This window comes from Diadema setosum, chromosome 5 (assembly GCF_964275005.1).
Source record: "Diadema setosum chromosome 5, eeDiaSeto1, whole genome shotgun sequence".
NCBI lineage: Eukaryota > Metazoa > Echinodermata > Echinoidea > Diadematoida > Diadematidae > Diadema > Diadema setosum.
The window spans coordinates 33,960,036-33,983,975 of NC_092689.1; the positions used below are offsets into that span (position 1 = coordinate 33,960,036).

Consider the following 23,940-nt stretch of genomic DNA (forward strand, 5'->3'; position numbering starts at 1 on the left):
TGCACTCTCATACTGTATCACTCGCTATCAAGATGATATGTTTTTGAATACACTATAGGGTTCTAGTAGTGATGTCCAAAGACTGCACTTAATTTAGTTCTTTCACTGCCCAAATTTATTAAATAAATTTACTGTTGTTTGAGTTGAGAAAGCAAAGAACTGGATCCAGTCAGCAATGGCAGCTTCTCAACTCTTAGCGATCATTCAGCTGATGTTCTTCATCTCGGTGCATGTCAGTGCATTTGTCTTCCGTGCCGAGAATAAGAACGAGTCATGGATGCAAAATTTTAACGAAGCAAAGTCAGTAGCACCAGCAGACAGTCTTCATCAGTCGGCAAAACAAACTGGGCTTCCTCAAGATGGAGTCGACTTGGATGAAGTTGAGCTTGACAGGTTTCTCAAACGCATCAGATCCTCGGAGCGCCTGGCTAAGTTGCGAGAAATGATTCACCAGTGGAAGGACAGCCACCCATCTGTAATGGCAGCGCTTTCTCCTCCGCTGTCCACCTTACACATTGACCCCGATGACCACTACAATATGGTAAATAAATGCTGATCTGTCAAAGAAAAGACAGCAGCCACTGTGCCCTTTGTTCTCTTCCTTTCTTTTCGCATTGCCTAAACAGCAATGTCTTTATTCTTTATTCTTTAGTTTTGGCTCTGCCCTGATGCTGGGAGGGTGCTACAAACTCATGTGTCCATTGCATTGGCCGACATAATAACTGCGACCAGCCTGAACACGAAGCTCCCACAAGCACAGTATACAATTGTAACTGTGTACAAGCATGGGTAGGTCCACGGTACAAGGAGCGCCCAGGGGTTTAATATGGCCGACCCAAACTTGCACTCCAGCAAAGTGGGGGCAAATCTGTGAAATGAGGACTTTATTACTTTGCCTGAAATAGGCTGAATACTTCTTTGGGCAAGTGAGGGAAGTATGTTAATTGTATGCCCTGCTTTATTTGGTTCCTTGTTTGCCTACAAAATCAATAATGTATTCCCCCTCCGATCTCTCCTTTATTCTATAATATTGAATTATGGGAATAAGGGAACTGGAAATGGCAAATACTCAAGGGCATTTTGGGCATCCAGTTTTATACTGTGAAGTGATCTGATGCCCTATGAAAATGAGAAGTCTTTCAGTAGTATGAAAGAGGAGGATTGTTGTAGACAGAGGTTCATGAGCAGAGTGAGGGAATTCCCAGACTCTGTACAACTGAAGAAGTTTACGGCTTTAAAGTGATGATGACAAAGCTCAAAATTCTATGTCTCAATCAAAATGTTGTATTTTGATCAGAATTAATGTTTTTGATTCACAGTGACAAAAATGCAACCTGTACAGATGAGAATTCATCATCATGTCACTTGGAATGTGAAAAGGCTTTGAAGTTTTATGAGTGTATTTATATGGCATGTCACATAACAAATGAGGAACTTGGGCCTACATGTAAAACTCGAGTCCATATTGTAGTAAACACCATTCAAGGAACTGGCAGATTGAATAGCTTGAAATTTGATATAGCCATTCAGCACACTCTTGTCATGTTGTTGAATGTTCCTACTGACCATTTTTTTTTCAATAAGTAATATCTGTGCTATAGGATTTTCATGAAGTCCTGCTTTCACCTGCTAATTCTGAAACTGTCAAAAACACTTCTATGTACAGCTGTACAAGTGTAACTGTATTTACAGTGTAACTCCATGCTGCCAAACCTTACATTTGGAAAGCAAAATGTTCAGCCTAAAAAAAAAAAAAAAAAAAAAAACTCAAATCACCCCTTTTATTCAAACCAAAGATGGACATTTTCTGGGCAGGCCTAGAAAATCATCCTGAGTTATGTGATGCATTTTCATGCAATCAGATAATGACTGATTCATAGATTCTAAGGGCATGGTAAGGCTAAGGCAAAATTGTATTGCACATGAAAAAATGACAGAAATTATTTGGTGATGCCATGGTGGATGTTTCCTTGTCAAAACTGAGCCCACTCTGATACTTAGCAAAAAAAGGAGAGTTGATGCACTTGTAGTTTCTTCTTTTGAAAGCTGCTTTTACATTTAAAAATGGTCAGGGGGCATTATTTTTCCACCCCATTGCAGTTGCTTTAGGATCGCCTCACAAGGTGCAGCTGCATGTGTACATTTTATCCATTGTTAGATACAAGTATACATGTCTCCGAGAGGTTTATAAATCAAAACCAGAAGCAACAACAAATCATTGTGACATGTGATACTGAAAGGCCGTATGTCACATTTGTGATTGTATGTTGTACATGTAATTCTGTTTCAGCCACACATGATATTGAGTGATTTTTGGTTTCAAGCTTTTGGAGCTGATGGTTTACAGAGTACATAGTGTGTGATGTGTAAAGGGTTGTAATCATCTTCTCAAGACAATTACTCTGTACACAGACAGGTGTACATGTACAATGAAAACAAAACTCCACAGATTAAACAATTATCCGAAATAGTATATCACCAAAAGTAACCACTACTGTCCCTAAGCTACTGTGTAGTTCGGCGGAAAGTAAAAAGCTATTGGGTTACTTTATAATGAGGTCTTGGCATATAATTAGAAATTGCAGGGTGTCTGTCTTTTCACAAGCACAAGCACACACAAAAAAGTGTGTCATCCTTTGCTTTAAAATGTATGATGTAATGTCTGTACTATCCAGTTGCCTAAATTCTATACATTTCTATTTTTACCTCCGCCAAGGGAGGAGGTTATGTTTACGTCACCGTTGGTTTGTGTGTTCGTTCAAGTTAGTTAGTTTGTCCGTGTGCAAAATAACTCAAAAAGTAGAACTTTAACAGATTGCCCAGGATGAAACTTGCAGGAAAGGTTGAGAATGACACAAGTAACAAACGATTAACTTTTGGTAATGATCCAAGAATTTTGGGGGAATTTATGAAGGATTTTTGATATTTTGGCAGGTAGAAGACTAGGGTCAATGAACTTGGGAATTCAGGCTGCGCGCATTTGAGGTTTGCATGCGCGCACTGAAGTGCATGCTCTAGTTTCTGCTAGGGCGAGGCACGCCGTGCAGCTGAGGGTTTATGACGTAACAAAGGCTTCTACGGTTTGTACACGTATATTGGGAAATCGGGCGACTTTCAGCACACAGTGCTATAAGTACGTATGGGTGGAAATCACTGATATCTCTATGGAAGAATAAGATCAGTGGTGGAAATGAGCTGCATGCTTGGCGGAGGTTTGTGCTCTCAGAGTGCTTCTCTAGTTATGATTAAAGTCATTATCATCATTATAATCATCAAAATTTAATATCAGTATCGATGTTGTTATCACCTCCGTCAAGGGAGGAGGTTATGTTTTCGTTACCATGGGTTTGTTTGTTAGTTAGTTTGTTTGTTTGTCCGTGTGCAAAATAACTCAAAAAGTTGTGCACAGATTTGGATGAAACTTGCGGGAAAGATTGAGAATGACACAAAGAACAGATGATAAAATTTTGGTAGTGATCCGGAAATTTTTATGGATTTTATGAAGGATTTTTGATATTTTGGCAGGAAGGGTCAATGAACTTGGGAGTTCAAGCTGGGCATTTTTGGGCACTAAAGTGCGTGCTCTAGTTTCTGCAAGGGCGAGGCGCACCACCCAGCTGAGGGTTTATGACGTAACAAAGGCTTCTATATTGGGAAATCGGACGACTTTTCAGCACGCATACGTATTGGTGGAAATCACTGATCTCTATGGAAGAGCAAGATCATCATTGGAAAGCAGCTGCTTGGCGGAGGTCTGCGCTGTCAGAGTGCTTTTCTAGTTATTGTTATTATTATTTTCTTCATTTTTGAGTTTCTTCAGTTTGTCTCCCTCTACAAATGAAAATTTGTTAAGATCGCAACTGCTGATCTGTAAATTAACAAACATGTCGGAAAAAAGGAACCAGTGTTACAGATCAGCAGTTGCGATCTTAACAAATTTTCATTTGTAGAGGGAGACAAACTGAAGAAACTCAAACCTGAGCCTTCATCCCTCTGAATAGTATCTTTCTTTCATTTATTATTTTCTTTTTGTTTTTTTGTATTGCTGAGATGGATGGGGGAGGGGGACTCTCAACTCTCTGACTGTATAGGAACGAGTGACCTGTGAAACACTTGTGTCTTTGCTAGTCACAATTGGGTCAAAAAGTTGTATGTGTGCATAGACAGGACTTATCTGCTACAATTTAGTTGATAACTCTCATTCCAAAACTTACCAAATATTTAAACAATCATTAAACTGTGATGTTTATGCATGAACTTACTGAGAGGGAAAAGATAATTCTCTGTAGATTTAGATGCTCTTCTCATCACTTACCAATTATTTATGGGAAATACTCACTACACTACCAGAAGCAAGAGGTTACGTAATTCTACATTATTTGATACACATGCACTGGGTGACAAATTCTACTTATAAATATTATACTAGATTGTCCTGTTTTTAGCTTACCTGAGCCAAAGGCTCAAGTGAGCTATAGCGATCGCTCTTCTTTCGGCGTCCAGCGGCCAGCATCCGTTGTGTATTGTGCATATTATTACTTTTTACATTTTCATCTTCTTTAAAAACCCAATTATGACAGATTTTCACCAAACTTGGCATGTAGCATCCCAAGGAGGATAGGATCTCAATTTGTTCAAATGGGCATCAGGGGGCCTAAACCCGTTGAAATTGGGGAGTCTTTAAAAATCTTCTTCTCTAGAACCAGAAGTGCTAGAGCTGTACACTGTAGTTCAAAGTCTGCAAGAATGTGTGGAAGGTGAACTTGTGATACTCGGGTGTGCGCGAGACCCCTGGGTCTCTTATTTTACTACTTATAGGAAATCATTTCTCCAAAAAGAAAACATTTCATTACACTGGTAGTAGGCCCATTGATACTTTCAAAACAGAACAGCTATTCTATTCTGCATAATCCTCAAACTTGTAGGAATTTGGTAAAATTTGCCATAAAATAATGTAGATAATTTCAAGTAGCCACTAGTCTATCAAAACTACTTGCAATGTTTCTTTCCAGATTATGCACAATGGGACAGATCTACTTGTATTTACAAATTAATTGATTTTTTCACATAATTATTTTGATTTACTGGTGCCATGCTGGGAGACCCACTGATTTTATATTCATTTGATGAACTGATAATACGTCAGTCATTATTTTGTGTTATCTCATGAATTGTCTTTGTTCAAATAAGGACTGTCTCTATTGATTTATGTTTACATGTATTTTGTTTTTAGCCATTCTCTATAACAAGTTATTAATGGTTGTTCCAAATAACCTGTAAGAGTGACAAGGGATGATCAAATTGTCATTGTCATTGTCATTGTCTTTGTCTTTGTCTTTGTCTTTGTCTTTGTCTTTGTCTTTGTCTTTGTCTTTGTCTTTGTCTTTGTCTTTGTCTTTGTCTTTGTCTTTGTCTTTGTCTTTGTCTTTGTCTTTGTCTTTGTCTTTGTCTTTGTCTTTGTCTTTGTATTTGTCTTTGTCTTTGTCTTTGTCTTTGTCTTTGTCTTTGTCTTTGTCTTTGTCTTTGTCTTTGTCATTGTCAAAACAAAAACACCCACAGTACAACTTTTTATGAAAATCAATATCATGTACCAGTGTATGCAGCCAACAAAAGGCACACAATCACATTCGTCCATATAACACCGTAAAATGATTGTTTTTCCTTGTCTCTTGTGTTTTGGTATTTATTTATTTTTTCGGGGGGGGGGGGGCTGACTTGGAAATTTTGAGTTCCTTCTTTTGAATATATGCAGATACATGTGAGGTTGCACGAGGCATGCAGATGATACCTACGATTTTGTACAAAGTGGCCCACAAATAACAGAGCGGTGGGGATACTTGTGACATGAGAGCTCTACATTGTACATGTAAACAGAGATAAAAGCGTGTCAAAACAAGCCTGGACCCTCTTTATGAGTCAAGTACACGTAATCTGCACTTAAGATTATTAATCTCCCTTGTCGCAGAGGTGCATTTATTCGAAATCTATATTTTTTTTCAGTTCCAAGTCCATTCAAGAGTTAAAATTAGGCCTTTATCTCACAAGAACATGTGCTATGTACCTGATACACATGTACCCTGTGTTCATACACAGCAACAAACAAGTAATATGTTTGTAAAATGTAGTACAGTACACATCATAATGTTGTCATAGGAGGGTAAGGGGGTGCCTATTACAATGAAAGATAATTTGTTGGTGTCATTGCTTCTTGAATTCTAATGTTACAGCTTATTTCAGAGCTAAGATTGATATTAAAATGTACATTGTACATGTATGACAAACAAAACTGATGTTCATATTCATGCAGTGTATGTTGCTTACAAGTCCTCTCTGAACATCATGGAGATACATGTAAGAGAGACAGTATGATACAAATTATGTAATAATGATATACAAAAAGCTGTATATGACTTATGTTGTACATTGTGTCAAATCCACTCTGTAGAGTTCTCAAGGTGCATACACACAGTATAGTATGTACCACATCAATAGTTATGATTGGAATTTGTCAACACTGACAAATTAGGTGATCCGATATATTAGGAAATAAATGATATAACCTTCGACCCTAATTTACCTAGACAAGACAGTGTCTGATGAAGTACATGTAGTTGTTATTTAATGAAAAGATATACTTGACACAGACTAAACATGTGCAAAATGTTGGGGTAAAAGGGCGTATTTTTCTTGAGCTATTGCAAAGAAAGTCACCGAAAGAAAGACATATCTCCCGACATTGAAGCTAAGCGTCAATTTCCACCAGGTCTTTGGACGTAATCCCGACTTCCAATAAAAATATGGCTCACATGAACGAAAGCCCAAAGTTTCATCTACAACATATTAAAATCTGGGAGAAATTCACTGAAGGATAAAATAGCTAGTGCTCGATAAAGACAGTCATGTCATTTTTCATTTCCAGAAAAAAATGTACTCCCATAGAGATAATACCTCATTTGCACAGCCAAAATGGCGTCTGACCAAAGCGTCGTTATTTTACAAAATGATCAGTCTATCGAGGTCCATGTGTGTGCAAAATATGACGTTGATACCATATACACTAATGAGATTACAGAATGAAGTATATTTGACCTTTGACCCCACTTTACACAGCCAAGATGGCATCTGAGCAAAAAGTTGTTATTTTGTGAAATGATTCTTGCAACATATTCCTTACGTGTGCAAAATGTGGGAAAGATAGGACGTGTATTTACCAAGATACAGGATTAAACACTTTTAACCTTTGACCCTGATTTACCTACAGCACCCAAGATGGTGTCGGAGGAAGTAGTTGTTATTTTGTGAAATGATGTTCGTGACATGAACTAAACATGTGCAAAATATGGGGTTGATAGCCATTGTTGTTGTTGACCTATTGCACAGAAAGTAGAAGAAATAAAGAAAAAGAAAAAATTAAGGTATTGTATAGAAATTTGAAGGAGAAGCATAAAGAAATCAGAAAAAGATAAAGTTGGGAAGGGAGAATAAGACTAACTAAAGAAAGAGAAGAAAAAAGTGTTTAAAAAAAAAAAAAAATATTGGCAGGGGTGAGCCTCGAACCGTGGACCTTAGGATTACGAGTTGGATGCGCTATGCACTGACCTATTTCATCCTCCATAGGCCCTGTGTATTAAGCAAAATGACGCTGCATCGAAGCCAAGTGCCAATTTTAACCAAGTTTTCCAACGTGATGCCGACGTCGTTTGAAGAAAAAGAGGGCACATTTACGATAGCCCGAAGTCTCAGCTACAATATATTCAAATCTGGGAGAAATTCACCGAAGCATAAGTGAGCTAGTGCTCGAAAAAGATAGTCATGTCAATTTTCATTTCCAGAAAAACTGCACTCCCATAGAGATAACACATAAACTGGTCAAATTTGACAAGATTGCTTTCAATCAATTTTTATGAGGTGATACCGTCTTCCAATCAAAATTGTGTAATTACATTGATGAAAGAGCATTTGTACTGAAATCTGGGTGAAAATCGGCAAAGGATAAGTGAGATGTGCTTGAGTGAACTTGAAATTTTATGACGTCATTTTGAAAATTTACTTTTTTTATTTTATTAAGAAATTTGAAATCTTTTAATCATTTTTCCAGCATCACCAACCCATGAAATGACAGTACAACTCATCAGCTTTCAGAATATGTAAAGAAAATGGGGGTCACCATCCATCCTGACGAGTAAAATCGGATTTAAAATTGGTGGTTTTTTGGCATAGTTGCACTGTATATCGCCATAGATGCACGCCCAAAATTTCAACTTTGACGGGCCCGTACAAAGTCAAATTGAGTCGGATTGACTTGAAACTTGGTAAAAATATTCCTTGACATTTCAGACATCCGATCAGTGTGAAAAAACGGGAAATTTCTATTGCATATGAGCTGTGCGTGCGTATATGTGCGCGCGCATACCCGTCCGTCCAATTTTTTCAATTTTTAAAAAAATGCTCCAAATGGTCTGAATTTTGAGAATATGAGTAGAGTCCGCTTGAATTGAAATATATGTGACGTAAATTTCATTGAAAAATTCCATTCCATTAATGAGATATGAATGAGAATGTGTTTTCATATTATGACGTCATAGTGACGTCACGGTCGACTGATCACTATGATTTTATTAGATCTGTCATCTTTGGGACATGATACATATATGGTATAATTTTGAAATTGATAGGAAGAGGACTTTCTGAGTTCACCGCTGCACAACTTTTGTCCAGAAATGAAGAAGAAGAAAAACAAAGAGTCAGTACAGATACAGAAGGTGATCCGAGAGGATACTCGGATCACCTAATTATACAGGATTTGTTTATTTTTGGGGGGATGTGGGGTGTGTTAAGAACAAGAAGCTAACAAATTTCAACTGTATCTGACTAGGGAGATTTAAGGTCTCTCTTTCACCTCCCTGTTCTGACTTTGCCCCAACCAGGAGTCATTCTTACTCAACTAATCACTGGGCTTTTTATAATCTTAGGATGTGATACAGCTACACACACTTTCAAAATGCATATCTGTGACACTTTCCCAGGTTAACCCATTGAGGACGAGTCCCGAGTATACTCGGGCAGGGGTCTATGAAAAGTATGTGTTGTAGCAAAATCGGTCAGTCCTCAGCGGGTTAGTCTGACTGAAGTATTTCATTGGAGATTGACTCAGCTCTCCCTTACAGCATTGTGAAATTCATTGATTTTGACATTGCTTCCTTGTTCGAAATTCCAACTATACTTCATTTATTGGTATATAATATATATATTTTTTTTGGGGGGGGGGATGTATCAAGGTGCATAGAAAGGGTTGTTAATACTATTTGACATTGTAGTATGTTTATGCCCTTAAACTGTACAGTATGTGTTAAAGATGTGACAATGCATCTGAAAACCCCCAAAGAGTTTCCTTGTATAGAATTGTCAGCTTACTTCAAATATCAGAAGAAAGTTCAAACTCCAGTAGAGTTACTTTTGCCAAGATAAACAAAATAACTTTGTAGATAATTGTCATTGTCAGTGTGCACTTTCACTACTTGATGTGTGCTGGAGATGGAAAGAGTGAAAGAGAGAGAGAGAAAGAGAGAGAGAGAGAGGGAGAGAGAGAGAGAAAGAGAAAGAGAAATTAAGTACAGAAACCGCTGTGAAGTGCGTATGAGAGATTATTCCGAAACTTGGCATACTTCGAGTTCTCTTAAAGGGTACTGAAGAGAATCAGTTTGAAGTGGACCTGATAATTTAGAAGCAAGCAAGCAGTGAACATTTGTGTATCTGGTAGGCCTGCAAAGTTATTTTGCTTCAAAATGTACATAATGCTGCAATAACAAGATATTTGTTGGGTAAAGATGAAAATGCGAAATATATTAACCAAAAATGCAGGGGATAATTTTCCTACAAGTAGTACCATGGTACTGCATCACAATTTGCTATGCATTTTTACACCACTGCTACACAAACTATGTTTTGTGTAGCAATTTTATTCCATAAAAATGTACAGGATACCATTTGAAATATTGTTCATCAGCTGAAATTGCTAATTAAATCAAATTTGAGTTGGAAAATTATTCCCTGCATGTGTTTTTAAAACAATAATAAGGAAAGTCTCCCTCTGTATGAAGGGCTCCTTTAGCTATTACACCTGATTGTTTTGTTCAGCATTTTCATACATGCTTTCATGCCCTACATATAAATCATGGGTAGAAAACTGGCAAACTGTTTGATATGTCTTTCTGTGTTCCGTGTTCTCTCTTATTGCCTATTCCTGACAACTTTGGGATTATTTTTCAGCAATATGGCCCATATTCATCCTGCCTTTCTCTGTGTGTGTGTTTGTTGTTCTTTTTCTGTTGACTAGAGTGGTCTCGTCTGGAGCAAAGGCTATCCGATCGAGGAATACGAGGTGCAGACTGAGGACGGCTACATCCTGGGACTCTTTCGCATTCCACATGGGAAAAATAAAGGCATTGGCACAGGTTTGTAAATGTAAACCTTTTGTGTGCTTTGAATGCTGCCTGATGCAGAAAACCCTATAGCATTATACACACTGTCCAAAGTCCCTGGCCCAGAACATGTCTCGTAAGAGTTTTGAAGCCTTTTTGTGTTTAACATGGTTTACAGACAGTTGTGTGCATGCATACGTACATTTACATTAGTTCAATCATTGAGTACAATTGCCTCAGGAGAAGTATGGATTCACACACCTAATTTCTTTAGAGATCAAGAAAATCTGCATCTTCAATTGTGAGGTGAAAATTGATTCTGTTTGAGAATCCAAATAGTACTATTGAATATTTTTATTCTTTTTCTTATAGATAGAAATGTGAAGATTTAGTTCAGGAAGTAACAAAGATGCACAGGGAGTCATAATAGAGCTCTTTTTTTCTTTCACTTCTAGTGCTCAAGATGTGCTTGAAAATTGTCACCCTTTGTGTATGCCCTTTTCCCCTCAAATTTTTAATAAAGTCTTTGAGACCATTCAGTTTCAGTGAAAATTGGTAAAAAGTGTTCATAATTAGAGGCTCATTATTTTGTAATTGTAACCCCCAAAAGGACAATGAGTACTTAATATTCTTGATATCAGATATCATATACCAGTTTCATTTTAAAGAGAATAAACTAGACAAGGGGATATCTGCAACCAAGTCATTCCTTGAATCAAATTACACCTTCCTCCTGACATTCAATCAATTATCTGTGTAATACAAGTGGATGAGCAATTGAAGACAGAAACCACTACAGTAGCAAGTGCTGTTCTTACTAAGAGTAATATCACAATCTAAAGTCATTGACACAGTCTTTTTATTGCTTGTCGCAGGTGCCAGACCTGTTGTCTTTCTACAGCATGGCCTATTGGCTGCTTCGACAAACTGGGTGGAGAATCCAGCCGATGAGAGCCTTGGTTTCATCCTGGCTGATCTGGGCTATGACGTGTGGATGGGAAACATGCGAGGGAACACATACAGCAAGAAGCACATCTCTCTTAGTCCTCGCCAAAAAGAATTTTGGGAATTTAGGCAAGTAGATGATCAAAAAAAAAGAAAGAAAGAAAAGAGAAACAAACTTTAATACCAAGATATTTTGTGAATTGTTGAGAGACGCAGATACTTACTATATGTACATCCATACTGCTGCTTCATCTTGCTTTCTTTCATGAACCCATCAAGTTCCAATTTATTTCTGTCATTTTTTGCATTGTCTTTTCATATGTATGTTCTGGAATTCATTTTAAGTGTTCGTCATGAAAGAATAATAAGCCGGTTCTTTCATTTTAGCCTTCAGTTGTTTTCTGTAATTGTTGTTGTTGTTGTTGTTGTTGCAGAATGACTGTAAAACAAGTTATATTCGTGGCCTGAAATTTTTGCAAATTTCCACTGGCATTCAAAGCTTGCTACTTTCCAATTCCCCCTTTTTTTCTATCATTCAGGGGTGTGAGAGTTCAGAGTTTAATCTGATTTGAGATTTTTTTTTTTTTTTTACTCTGCCCAAAGCCAAGCTTTTCAGACTTTTTTTTTTTTGCAATTCAAATGCATTGAAATCTGCAGTGTAATGCACTTCAGATTTTTTTTTCATAAGTTTCAGATTTTTTCAGATTTTTATTTCCAAATCCTCTCACACCCCTGATCATAAGGAAGAAAAAACAAATAAGCATAGAAGATTATAGTTTGCAATGGATAACACTTGATGATGAAAATGAGTGCTGCATTTTTGACATTTCATTTGTATGTTCCTCACAGCTGGGACGAAATGGCAAAGTACGACCTCCCGGCTATGTTAGACTTTGCCCTGAGCAAGTCCGGCCAGTCCCGGCTGGCCTACGTGGGCCACTCCCAGGGGACGCTGATCGCATTCACGGGGTTCACCATCAATCCCGAGCTGGGAAGGAAAGTCACCACCCTCATCGCCCTGGGACCGGTCTACACGGTGGCCCACATCAACATTGGGCTGAGGGATCTCATCTACACTGGAGTTATAGAGCTCCTGGTTGTGAGTTGATTCCTGTTCTCGGATTATGTTTCTGTTTCTGTATCAAATCCTACTCGTTCCTGTCTTTTTCACCTATTTTTCTTTAAGTTCAAGTTCTGGCTCACCTTTGACCTCTGAGCATGTGGAGGTTTCTTGCAGTGTCAACCTCATCAGAGTGAAGACAGCAGTAAATTCCACGTCGTGTTGAAATGGGTTTAGACACATTGGTCATACATGTAGTTATGTAGACTGAGCTGCAGAGTGTGATAATACAGCATTTATATCAACTGGGCGAAGACATGCACACACACACATCACATGCTAGCATAGTCATCCACCATACCCACACAAGGATTACTGTGGGCAGCTCAATAGAAACGGAGCACTTTCTATTGATTCGTACAGACATATACATGCACTACAGAGCATGGGATCTCGCAAATCTCACCTTTCAGGTCTTTCAGCATTAGTACCATCCACTGCTTTAAGAGGATTAGCGAGTGAGAGTGCAAAGCTCTGGCAGGGAATGGAGCCAGGTATTCTTTTATACATCTTTATTCTTTTGCAAAGCAACATGAAGAGGATTTACTTTAATCCATGCTTTTGGGATGTCTGGTAATAGCATAAACCTGTCCTCAAAACTATCTCATCAAGATGGTACAGATTTGGCAAACTTCTGCACTTTAAATAAATAATGCCAAAAAGTGTGCTTTTAGAATTGAAAAAACACTTGAAGTACAAACACGAGTTGCATAAAGTTCACCATTGGGTAACAAGTACAGTTGTAGTTTCAGATAGAATTGTCACACTTGTAAGTATTGTATGCTTCCTTGAAGTTGCTTGAAATCTATTGGTAGCAACCTTCTTGTGTAAGCACACCTGATTCCTACCACACCATTTTTTAGGATGGTCAGTGACCGACTGTTTTCAGATGTGTTCAGACCCTGTTGTCATAACATCATTTGTCAGATCTCTTCATCTTTAAAGTTTATCTTTCAGATGCCAAGAGCATTCATTTTCAAAGGAAACGCTAAATTGATCCTTTGCCATGCTTTGTTCGCAGTTTATTGCTTCCTACCAGCAGGCTCTAATGAAGCCACATGACACGGGTTTCCCACCAGAGCTACAAGATGTACTTGCTGCTGAGTAGAGACTGCAGCGATTACACAATTAAATCCTGTTGCATCACAATGGCCTTCATGTGAAAGTGTGTCTTCCTTCCCTTCATTGTTGATTTCTCTACCACACAATATTAAAGGCCAATTGTGGAGTTCACCTTGCCAAATACCGCTAGTTTTGAAAGACTCTACTTTGGCAATTTGCTGCCGACTGCATGAGCACAAAAGGGTCAAATGCATCTTTTATATTTAGAAACTACTTCCTCGCAAGAGTTTCGAACAAGGGTTTCGTTTGGTTTAGTTTTTTTTTTTTTTTAATGCCTCCGCCACGAAGTGGTGCCGGAGGCATTATGTTTTCGGGTTGTCCGTCTTTCCGTCCGTCTGACCGTCCGTCTGTCCATCTGTCCGTTCTTCTGTCCGTCTGTCCTTCCGTCCGTCCTTCCGTAATAAATTTTGTGGACAGCACAACTAAAAAACCGTGTAAGGTATCCTAATGAAACTTGGCACTTATATGTATAAGGGGGTGAAGTTGTGCCTATCAACTTTTGAGTGCACATGCTCAAGGTCAAAGGGTCAAGGTCAAATGCTCAAAATTTCACTATTTCCCCCATATCCATGCAATGCCTGAAGGTATTTTCTTGAAACTTAGTGTATACATGAACTACCAAATAAAGATTCTCCAGAGAGAGTTTCGGGTCATGAGGTCAAGGGTCAAAGGTCAAGTCAAAATGTTGAAATTGTACGCTTTTCTTCATATCTTGCAAATGGTTCAAGGTATCTTCGTGGAACTTCACGATACATGTACTTACTGGCAGTTATTGTCTAGGGAATGGGGGGTGTCGTGGGTCAAAGGTCAGGGGGTCAAAGATCAAGGTCAACTCCTCAAAATGTCACAACTTACTTCATATTTATGTAACAAGATATTATGTGGACTGTTTCGTGCCAAAAGGTCAAAGGTCAAGGGAAAGTGCTAAATTTCCCTTCTTCCTCAATATCTGGAAAATATCTCAAGGTATCATCATGAAATTTATTACATATTTATGCATGTTCTACCCAACAGTATTCTCTTTGGAACTTTAAGGTCAGAGGTCGAGGGTCAAAGGCCGGGTTTAAATACAGATATTTTACCATACTGAAATTACAGTCAAACCTGCCTTAGCGGCCACCTGTCTATAGCGACCACCTGTCTATAGCGGCCACTTAAAAATCCCCCCGAGAGAAAAGCCCTGTTAAAGACCCTGTGTATAGCAACCACCTGTCTAACGCGGCCAGCGGCCACAAATTTTGTTTCCCGCGGTAGATTTTACCTGTCTATAGCAGCCAAAAACCCAATGGAGCCGTAGCCGAGCCGATAATTCAGCGTGTTTTTCTGCTTTGTAGCCGTGCGGGCAACGTTCAGTGATCGCCACCGCTGCACTTATCTCTCATTCAGTCATAATAATGCACTAGTGTAAAGCTTTCTCCACGACAAAACACAAAGTACTGTGCAACAATTTCATATACACCGGCATGGTTAAATGCATGAAACGCACGGTGTGTGCATACATACACACATACATGTACATGTGAAGATACAACGATGATACATGTATGTAAGCAAAGCGCACAAAGTTGGATTACCTGTCTATAGCGGCCACCTGTCTATAATGGCCCCTTTTTCCCATTTCCCTTGGGTGGCCGCTATAGACAGGTTTGACTGTACACTTTTTCTCCATTACCTTGTAAATTACTCAGTACATAAATTCATAAAAGGGTCTGAATTCAAGTAAAAATCCTCAAATCCCCATATACCAGCACTCTAACAATTTAGTCATTCATCCAATTAAACCTACTAATAGTTCGAGGAAAGTGAACATTCAGCACATTTGTGTCAAACCTGTCATTTTGATATTTTGCCAATTATGTGAAACTGTCATCACACATTGTCAAGACATTGTACTATAGACCTATTAGGAGAATAATGCATTATGGCAGAGGCATACCAGTCGCCGTAGCAACATTTCTAGTTTTTGTTTAATTTTACTATAGATGAGGGTGTGGTTCTGCATGTATAACAGCCACATAGTAAGATAAATCCACTTCTGAACAAAACACATTGTTTTGCTGTAATTTTTACGGGGTTTTTTTCTGGGCTTTTTTTTTTTTTTTTTTTCTTGATGTAGAATGGCACCAGTCCATCAATCCTAGCCTCTAGTACCAATAAAAAGTCCCATTGGGAGTTTTGATTTCCTGTTACTTTTTTTTTTTTTTTTTTTTTTTTTTTTGGTGGTCACTTTGCTTCAGAGATTTCCTAGATTAAAGGTTAATCCAAGTTTGGAGCATGCTCCTATGTTGAATAATTGTCACGAATATTGTAGATTTTGGTATCATATCACGTGGAATCAGATGGTATAACGTGGTAATGTTTAGCATTACAATAGGTAATCTATTCACTTTGGACAAATAACATTTGCATATTGGGGTTGGCAAAATAGTTTGAGGTCTTTTGGTGTCACAGGTCAAGGAATATTGAGTGCAGGGTACAATGTTTGTTGATAACACAAAGATGACACAACATTCAGTGAGATACAACTTCATTTCTTGTAGTGCAACTTTGAACAAGTCCAAATAATTGCAGTATCAAAGGAACTGCACCTCATTTTTAGTGTACTTCTTGAGTTAGGGGGAAATCAAACAAAGAAGTTTTATTATTGAACTTTGAAGTGTCCAGTGTTTTCACAAAGCATGAGATATTTGTCACAAGCACACTTCCTGGGGGAAGTTAGCTGCAGAAATGTAATCAACCTGTCATAATTACATTGGTGCCTGTGAATTTCCCTGGATATGTTAGATTGGAGAAAGATTGAATGGAACTAGTTGAATTCACTACATCTGCACAAGATCAGAAGTTTACTCAAAGTTACCAGTTTGAGAGCAAAATAGGAACTTTCATCTTTCAAGCTGTGTAGCCAATTTAAGAATTAGTTATATATTTAGCAATCAAGGATTTAGAACTTCTGTAACCAAAATGAACAATTGCATATGAATAGAATAACATGAAAGAGAATACTTGAGTCTACCATTTGAAACACAAACAATGAATGATATCGAATGGTAATAAAACAATACAGCTCCAAACCTTAGAAATATGCTGTTGTTTTTTTATACAATGGTTTGGTGGGGTTTTTTAAGGCTTAAAGGACAAGTTCACCTTCATAGACATGTGGGTTGAGTGAATGCAGCAATATTGATAGAACACATCAGTGAAAGTTTGAAGAAAATTGGACAATCGATGCAAAAGATATGAATTTTAAAAATTTTTGTGTTGGAACCGCTGGATGAGGAGAATACTAAGGCTCATGATGTCATATGAGTGCAACAGTATAAAGAAAATGTAAAGAAAATTCAACATATTTTCACTTTTTTCGCATAATAAAAGAGCACTTGACTTGCCTCTTTCTAAAGGCAATGGGAATAATATTACCTATAACATATGTCAGTAACAAGTCAAGGGAATGTGTACTTTTTTCAAAAGATTAAATTTTGTGAAATTCTCTTTATATTTTCCTAATATTGTTGTACGCACGTGACATCATACACTGCAGTAGTCTTCTCATCCAGTGGTGACTGCACAAAAAACTCCAAAAATTCATAACTTTTGAATGGATTGTCTGATTTTCCTCAAACTTTCAATTATGTGTTCTACTAATATTGCTACATTCTCTCAATCCTTATGTTAATGAAGGTGAACTTATCCTTTAATAGGTTAAATTCAATGAAGTGGTGATATCATCATCTCAGATGCCTCCAAGTGTTTTCTACATAATCTGTGCAAAATTTCAAATATTTCTATATATATATATATATATGTATATATATGTGATATACATATATACGAAATTGCATCCTTTGCATCGAGAATTCTAAAGTTCCAGTGTTTTACTATTTGCTCAACCAAGGAATATTTTTTCTATTTTTTTTTTTTATATTTTGTATATGGAATGAATTTGTAGGAGATGACATCAGCTCGTCAACTTTGCAGCTAATCTTATGACTGATATCAGATGCATATAAGTATACATGTATGCATTCAAACTTTATAATTCCACAAGTACTATTATTGGTTTCTGTTTTGATTTTTATGAAACATGCATGAATATTTTTTGTTAAATTGTGCTCTATGTAGTGAGATCAATTTTGAGAATAAGTGATGTTTCCTGTTTGGGTGCTGTTCCTCTCCATTTTTGCACTACTGATGTTTCTGTTTTATTTTTGTTTCCTTTTTTGTGGTGGTTTATGCTATCTTTGGAATGATGCCGGATTTGTATTCATCAACTTTCTGTTTTGATTTCCTTCATAAGAATTTGTTATCAATGTGAAAGAATTCATCACTCTGATGTCCCTTTGAGTGTGAAATACACATTATGTCATTCCCCATAGATTAAACATGTGGTATACCAGGTTCCCATGGCAGTAAGTTAAAGTTTAAAGGGCAAGTTCACCAAAATAATGTGTGGATTGAGGGGATGCAGCAATGTCAGGAGAACACATCAGTGAAATTTTGATAAAAATCTGACAGTGCGTTCACAAGTTATGAAGTTTTAATGTTTCTGTGCAGCCATTGCTGGATGAGAAGACTAAATGCAGTGTCACATATGTATTACAACAACATAAAGAAAATATAAAGAGAATTCCTCAAAATTTCATATTCTATGAAAAGTACACAATTCCTCGACTTGTTACTGACAAGAGCTCTTTTGTATTGCTCAAAATATGGATTTTGAATGGATTGTCCGATTTTCGTTTAACCTTCACTGATGTGTTCTATTGATATTGCTGCATTCACATAATCTGTACATATACTTGAGTGAACTTGTCCTTTAACATTTTCTCCCTGTTCTTCTTTTGTCATGTGGTGACAGGATGAGCTCATTCTCCTTGGACTTTACGAGTTCCTACCGAAAAACTTCATCACCAACGACCTTGCGGCACGCACCATCTGCGCCTTTCCACCGACGGAGTTTCTCTGCGCCGACTTCCTCATGCTTCTGGCGGGCTTCAGCGAGCACCATCTGAACGACTCCCGCATCCAGGTCTACGTGTCCAACGAACCGGCCGGAACATCCCTGCAGAACATGAAGCACTTTATACAGGTAACAATGGCACCAAACTTGGGTTGGGAAAAGAAACACGTGCACAAATTTCTGGTCTGACACTGTTTTCATTCTGCACCATGTTAAAGGGAAACTCATCTCCATCTTCAAGTAGATTTCTAAGGAAAACATTGCAAACAGATCAGTGAAAGTTTCAGTCAAATCAGACACAATATGTGACCGTGCATCACAAAACAAACAAAAAGTCGCACACCTTGATATTGTGTGAGAACTGAAAATAGGTGAAATGGGTCAACTTTACCAATCTTGAGTTTTTCATATGTTCTGAAAGAGCAAGTCTTTTTCTATATTATATTAAAGTTTGGGATCATAAAACAAACAGGAACTTGTGTTTTCAGCAGTTTTTCTCGAACAGTTTGTAGTGGAATTGTGTGATTGTTGTTTCTCATAGAACCCTCTTCCCATTTCTCATAAACCCTGTCCATACACTTCACTTTCAACTCCGATAACTTTAGAAACAATTACGCCACTGCAATGAAAGTTGGCAGTAATCATGTACAGAATGTGCTAATGAAGCGTGCTTAATTTGAGCTTAATCTGATAATCCCTTCATTGGTGTTGCTCCGGTGGTCAACATCCTGTTTTTTGTTCCATTCACCCGCAGCTAGCATGGCTTGGTAAAGATTATAGCGCTTGAATACACCCTGTACTTCAGAGCCTGTTTTCTCAGTTCACACTTTCCAGAGTGTGTCCTTTCTTTCCAATATTTAGATAGGTTAGGAGAGTCCACTTGAATTGAGTTATACATCATTTTAAAGCTTAGAGTCTGCTCTTTCAGAATCTACTCTTCCCTAAAAATCCATGTCTGGCGACTTTTTGTTTGTTTTGTGATGCAGGGTCACGTATAGGACAGTCACAGAACATTTAAGTTTCAAATGTTCATATACAATGGCCATATTTGTCACCATTGCATCCACGTAATTATGCAAATTCAATGAGGAGGTGTTCGCTCTTAACCACTGCACTAGCAAGCATCTTTCACATCGTTTTGGTTTGTAATATCATAACTATAATCCCCCTTTCAAATTATTTTTACCTATTCTTTGTTCTGCTTTTACATATGTGATTTTGCTGTTTTCAAGGTTGTCAACTTTGACATTAGATATGATTAGCTCACTTAATTTAAAAGTTATATATTTCATTTTTATCTGGCTCTCAAAAACAAGAATTTGTGTGTATTGTGTATGTTTCTCTTTTTTACTAAGTCAGTCACCTGGTTTTGGCATTGAGAATACGACAAGGCTCGGTGACTCCTACTGTAAAAGCTGCCATTTTCCTGAGGGTTTAATTCTCATGAATTTCGGGAATCACTGTTGAAGTGTTGGGCCACAAATTTAACAATACATTAAATTACCACAAACGGACAGGCATTAGTGCACTTATGATAGTCTTGGTGTCAATTTGCAAAAATACATCTCACAAAAATGTCTGTGACCACCTCAGTAGCAATAAAAGCTTTTACGGTAAATGTCTTTGGTCTTATGCTCAGCATATAAGAATGAGTGAAGCAGGAGTCAACATGAAATTCAAGAGTGCTTGCCAGAAACAACAATTTTAATTCTTGAAAGAAAAGAAAGAACTTTGTGCATTTCTTCTTTCCCTTTGTCTGTAATGAGACTCTCTTTATATTTCTGTTGATCTTTTCATCTTCTTCATTTGACAGATGGTTGTTTCAGGAAAGTGTCAGATGTACGACTATGGACGGAAACAAAATCGCATCAGATATAACAGTGTAAGTAATCCAGTGTTACGATGAACATTGGCCTGTGCAGTTTGCAGGTACACCTCCTTTTTTTTTTGTAAACTTAGAGGTAAGCAGCTGGCTGTTGGTTTATGTTTGTTTGTTTTTATTTCAGTTTTTAATTGAGTTTCAGATGCATGTTTCCACCTTACATATGTCATGCCTTATGACTTAAAGTACTCCCAGCTTTCTAGTGCCTTTTATCAGAAACTGTCAGTAATCTTGTTCAGGAGTTTGCATTGTGTAATTACACTCACAGGTGATAGAATGTCATAATGAGCAATGACACAAGCACTGATGCTTTTGTGGGTACACTATGCACACTGTCCTTAATTTAATAAGTTGCAGGCATTTCAGGAAGGATGTGTATGTGTAAAGTGCATCATTCACTATTAGAGACTGTCTCCCCTGGCCATTACCACCTCTAATGCTGCAAGAGAACAAGTTGTGGGGGTCATTGTACATATAGGTACAGTCCAACCTCTGTTATCAGGACCTATCATGCCTGTACGGATAGTAAAACAATTTTGCCAGATATTGAAGAGACAATGTTTATGTACACGTACAAGTACATATAGCTACCAACCTAGTGATAGCTGAGTGGGTAGCGTATACACCACAGTGGTGGTGTGATCTATGGTAGCCTACTTGTAATTATGCATGTTTTATAGAAATTGAAACATTGTTTCATGTTTCTATTGAGAATATTATAGGTAAATCGTGCATGTTTTATTTGAGTTTTAAATTTTGAAACTTATTTTTTCATCTTCACTGCGTGAACAAGTCTGGTTGATAAAGAAGTTAGTATAAGAGATGGTTAGATAATCAAGGTCAGACTGTATGTTCAGGAAGAGGCTGCCTCTCTTTCATTTGCAGACTACACCACCAGAATATCACGTCGAGGACCTCAAGGTTCCGGTGGCGCTCTTCTGGGGCGACGACGACTTCCTCGCCGACCCGAAGGACGTCGCCAACCTCATTCCCAGAATCAGGAAGCTGGTATTCAACAAGGAGATCAAGAACTTCGAGCATCTCGACTTCATCTGGGCCATGGACGCAAAGAGCGTTCTCTACGACGACGTCATCCGACTCATTCATGACGGCATGGCAGCTGGGCTCTGAGTCTGTGTTTGTGATCGAATGTGAAGCACGATTTTGAATATCCTGCATAGTGACGATAAACTTTCAATCTTGGTCCCCACCAAGTTCATTTGCTCCTATCTCTATCTCTGTCACTCTCCCTCTTTGTCAATTTTCAGAGTTCATTCATTCATTTATGTTGTTTTGTTCTGTGAGATTATGCATGAAAGTTATGTGAATCACCAACAATCAGGTATCTTTGCGATTAAAAATGATTATGAAGACAAAATGAGCCCTTCATGCAGTGATGAGGTGACTGGTGCAAGTTCCCTTCCGTCGATGGATACGGGAAAAGATTGATTCCTTTTCAAAGATCCAAGATGGCATGAGAAAGAAGATCTGTACAACTGCACTTGGTGTTTCTTAAACCTAAAAGGGCCGGGGGGGGGGGGGGGGGGGGGCGGAATCCGCCCCCCCTCGACGTTTCGCGCTATAATTCTGTAACGCGAGAAGGCCTTGTCGCGAGGCTTCTTGACTTTCTTCGTTCAAGTCTCGCGCAACTTTTGAGACCAAATTTGCAACGTCCGCGCATACTTTTGCGAAGCCACGCCCATTTTTGTAACGGAATGTCGCCTCAAAACGGGCAAAATTTTGTGATTTTGTGTACATTTCCTATGGAAAACAGTGCTCTGTCATGAAGGTCATAAAAACCCGATTATTTTTACAATTAATCACTTTCATTGATTAATTTTGTGCTAATTATGGTAGAAAAGTGGTCAGTGACAATTTCCAATGAAAAAACAAAGAAAAAACAAAAGTTGAAAAACAAAGAAATACATAAGAAATTCTGAAAACAATAAAATACATAAGAATTGAAATGAGTTTTGTTTTGAATCTTTTTTTTATTCAATCATGTGTGTGTCTGTAATAAAGTCTCAGGCTTTTATAAGTCTTGCCAAATTTAAATCAGAATTGTTCTTCTGAATGAGATGTTATAGTACTCTGTAGATATTGATATATTATGCCCTGTGTGTCTTGAATTGTATATTTTTGTATAATCTCCACAGGGTGAGTGTTTCACATATATGCTCAGATCCTTTTTTAGCTCACCTGAGCCAAAGGCTCAAGTGAGCTATTGCGATCGCCCTTCGTCCGGCATGCGTCGTGCGTCGTCCGTCGTCCATCGTGCGTCGTGCGTAAACTTTTTACATTTTCATCTTCTTCTTGAAAACCCCAAAACCGATTTTCATCAAACTTGGCAGGTAGCATCCCTAGGGGGTTAGGAACTCAATTTGTTAAAATGGGCACCATGTCCCACCCAGGGGGGCCCAAACCCCCCAAAATTAAGGAATCTGTAAAAATCTTCTTCTTTAGAACCAGAAGTGATAGAGCTAAGTTAATACTATGAGTTAGTACATTGATGACTGTAGTTTCAAGTTTGTTGATGACAGAATCAGGGGTGCCCCCCTTGGGACCCAGGGGAGGGGGGTGGGGAGGGGTCCTAATATGGCCTAAATTGTACATTTTCATCTTCTTCTTGAGAACCCCATGACCCATTTTCACCAAACTTGGCAAGTAGCATCCCTAGGGGGTTAGGATCTCATTTTGTTAAAATGGGCACCATGCCCCACCCAGGGGGGCCAAACCCCCAAAATGAAAGAATCTTTAAAAATCTTCTCTAGAATCAGAAGTTATAGAGCTAAGATAATACTATGAGTGAGTACATTAATGACTGTAGTTTCAAGTTTGTTCATAGCAGATCCAGGGGTGCCCCTCTTGGGAGCAGGGGGTGGGGTTTTGAAGGTCCAAATGGGGGCCTGAATTGTACATTTTCATCTTCTTCCTGAAAACCTCATGATGGATTTTCGTCAAACTTGGCAGGTAGCATCCCTAGGGGGTCAGGATCTCAATTTATCAAAGTGGGCACCATACCCCGCCCAGTGGGCCCCAGGGGGCCCCAATCCCCCCAAATTAAGGAATCTTTAAAAATTTGGGCCCTTATTGTACATTTTCATGTTCTACTTGAGAATGCCTGGTCAAATTTTAGTAGAGCTGTGAATAATTTACATTAGCGACTGCGTGAAAAGTGAACTTGCGATACTCAGGTGAGCGCTAGACCCGCGGGTCTCTTGTTTTTTAATGGATAGAATAATCATAAATGAAGAAAGGGACAAAACACATCCTCTTTGAATGCTAGTGCTTGTTTATTTTTTTTTTTTTCTTTCTTTTTGGGGATGGTAATGGTGAAAACCAGCCTTGGTTAGTTATAATACTCTTTGGTTTAATACATTCTTCTGTATCAGTTTTTTAATTCAATGTTTGCATATATATCTACTTGCATGTTGAATTCACTATTGAAAATGACTTTCGGCTAAGTATAAATGCATATCAGAACACAAAACTT

At 38.1% G+C, this 23,940-nt stretch overlaps 1 protein-coding gene across 1 annotated transcript; it reads left to right on the forward strand.

The window, feature by feature from the left end:
• Window positions 1–183: 183 nt before the first annotated feature.
• LOC140228867 (gastric triacylglycerol lipase-like) lies at window positions 184–21,578 on the forward strand. Its single transcript, XM_072309137.1, has 7 exons — window positions 184–541; window positions 10,337–10,454; window positions 11,297–11,495; window positions 12,216–12,465; window positions 18,464–18,694; window positions 20,379–20,447; window positions 21,333–21,578. The coding sequence occupies exons 1-7, from the start codon at window positions 212–214 to the stop codon at window positions 21,576–21,578; spliced, it is 1,443 nt and encodes a 480-aa protein (XP_072165238.1). The 5' UTR covers window positions 184–211.
• The last annotated feature ends 2,362 nt before the right edge of the window (window positions 21,579–23,940 follow it).

Excerpts from the sequence above, each read along its gene's own strand:
- LOC140228867 (XM_072309137.1), top strand. The coding sequence starts at position 212 with ATGTTCTTCATCTCGGTGCATGTCAGTGCATTTGTCTTCCGTGCCGAG. Across the intron at positions 10,455-11,296 it reads AAATAAAGGCATTGGCACAG|GTGCCAGACCTGTTGTCTTT; the intron begins GTTTGTAAATGT and ends TGCTTGTCGCAG. Across the intron at positions 18,695-20,378 it reads ACATGAAGCACTTTATACAG|ATGGTTGTTTCAGGAAAGTG; the intron begins GTAACAATGGCA and ends TTCATTTGACAG.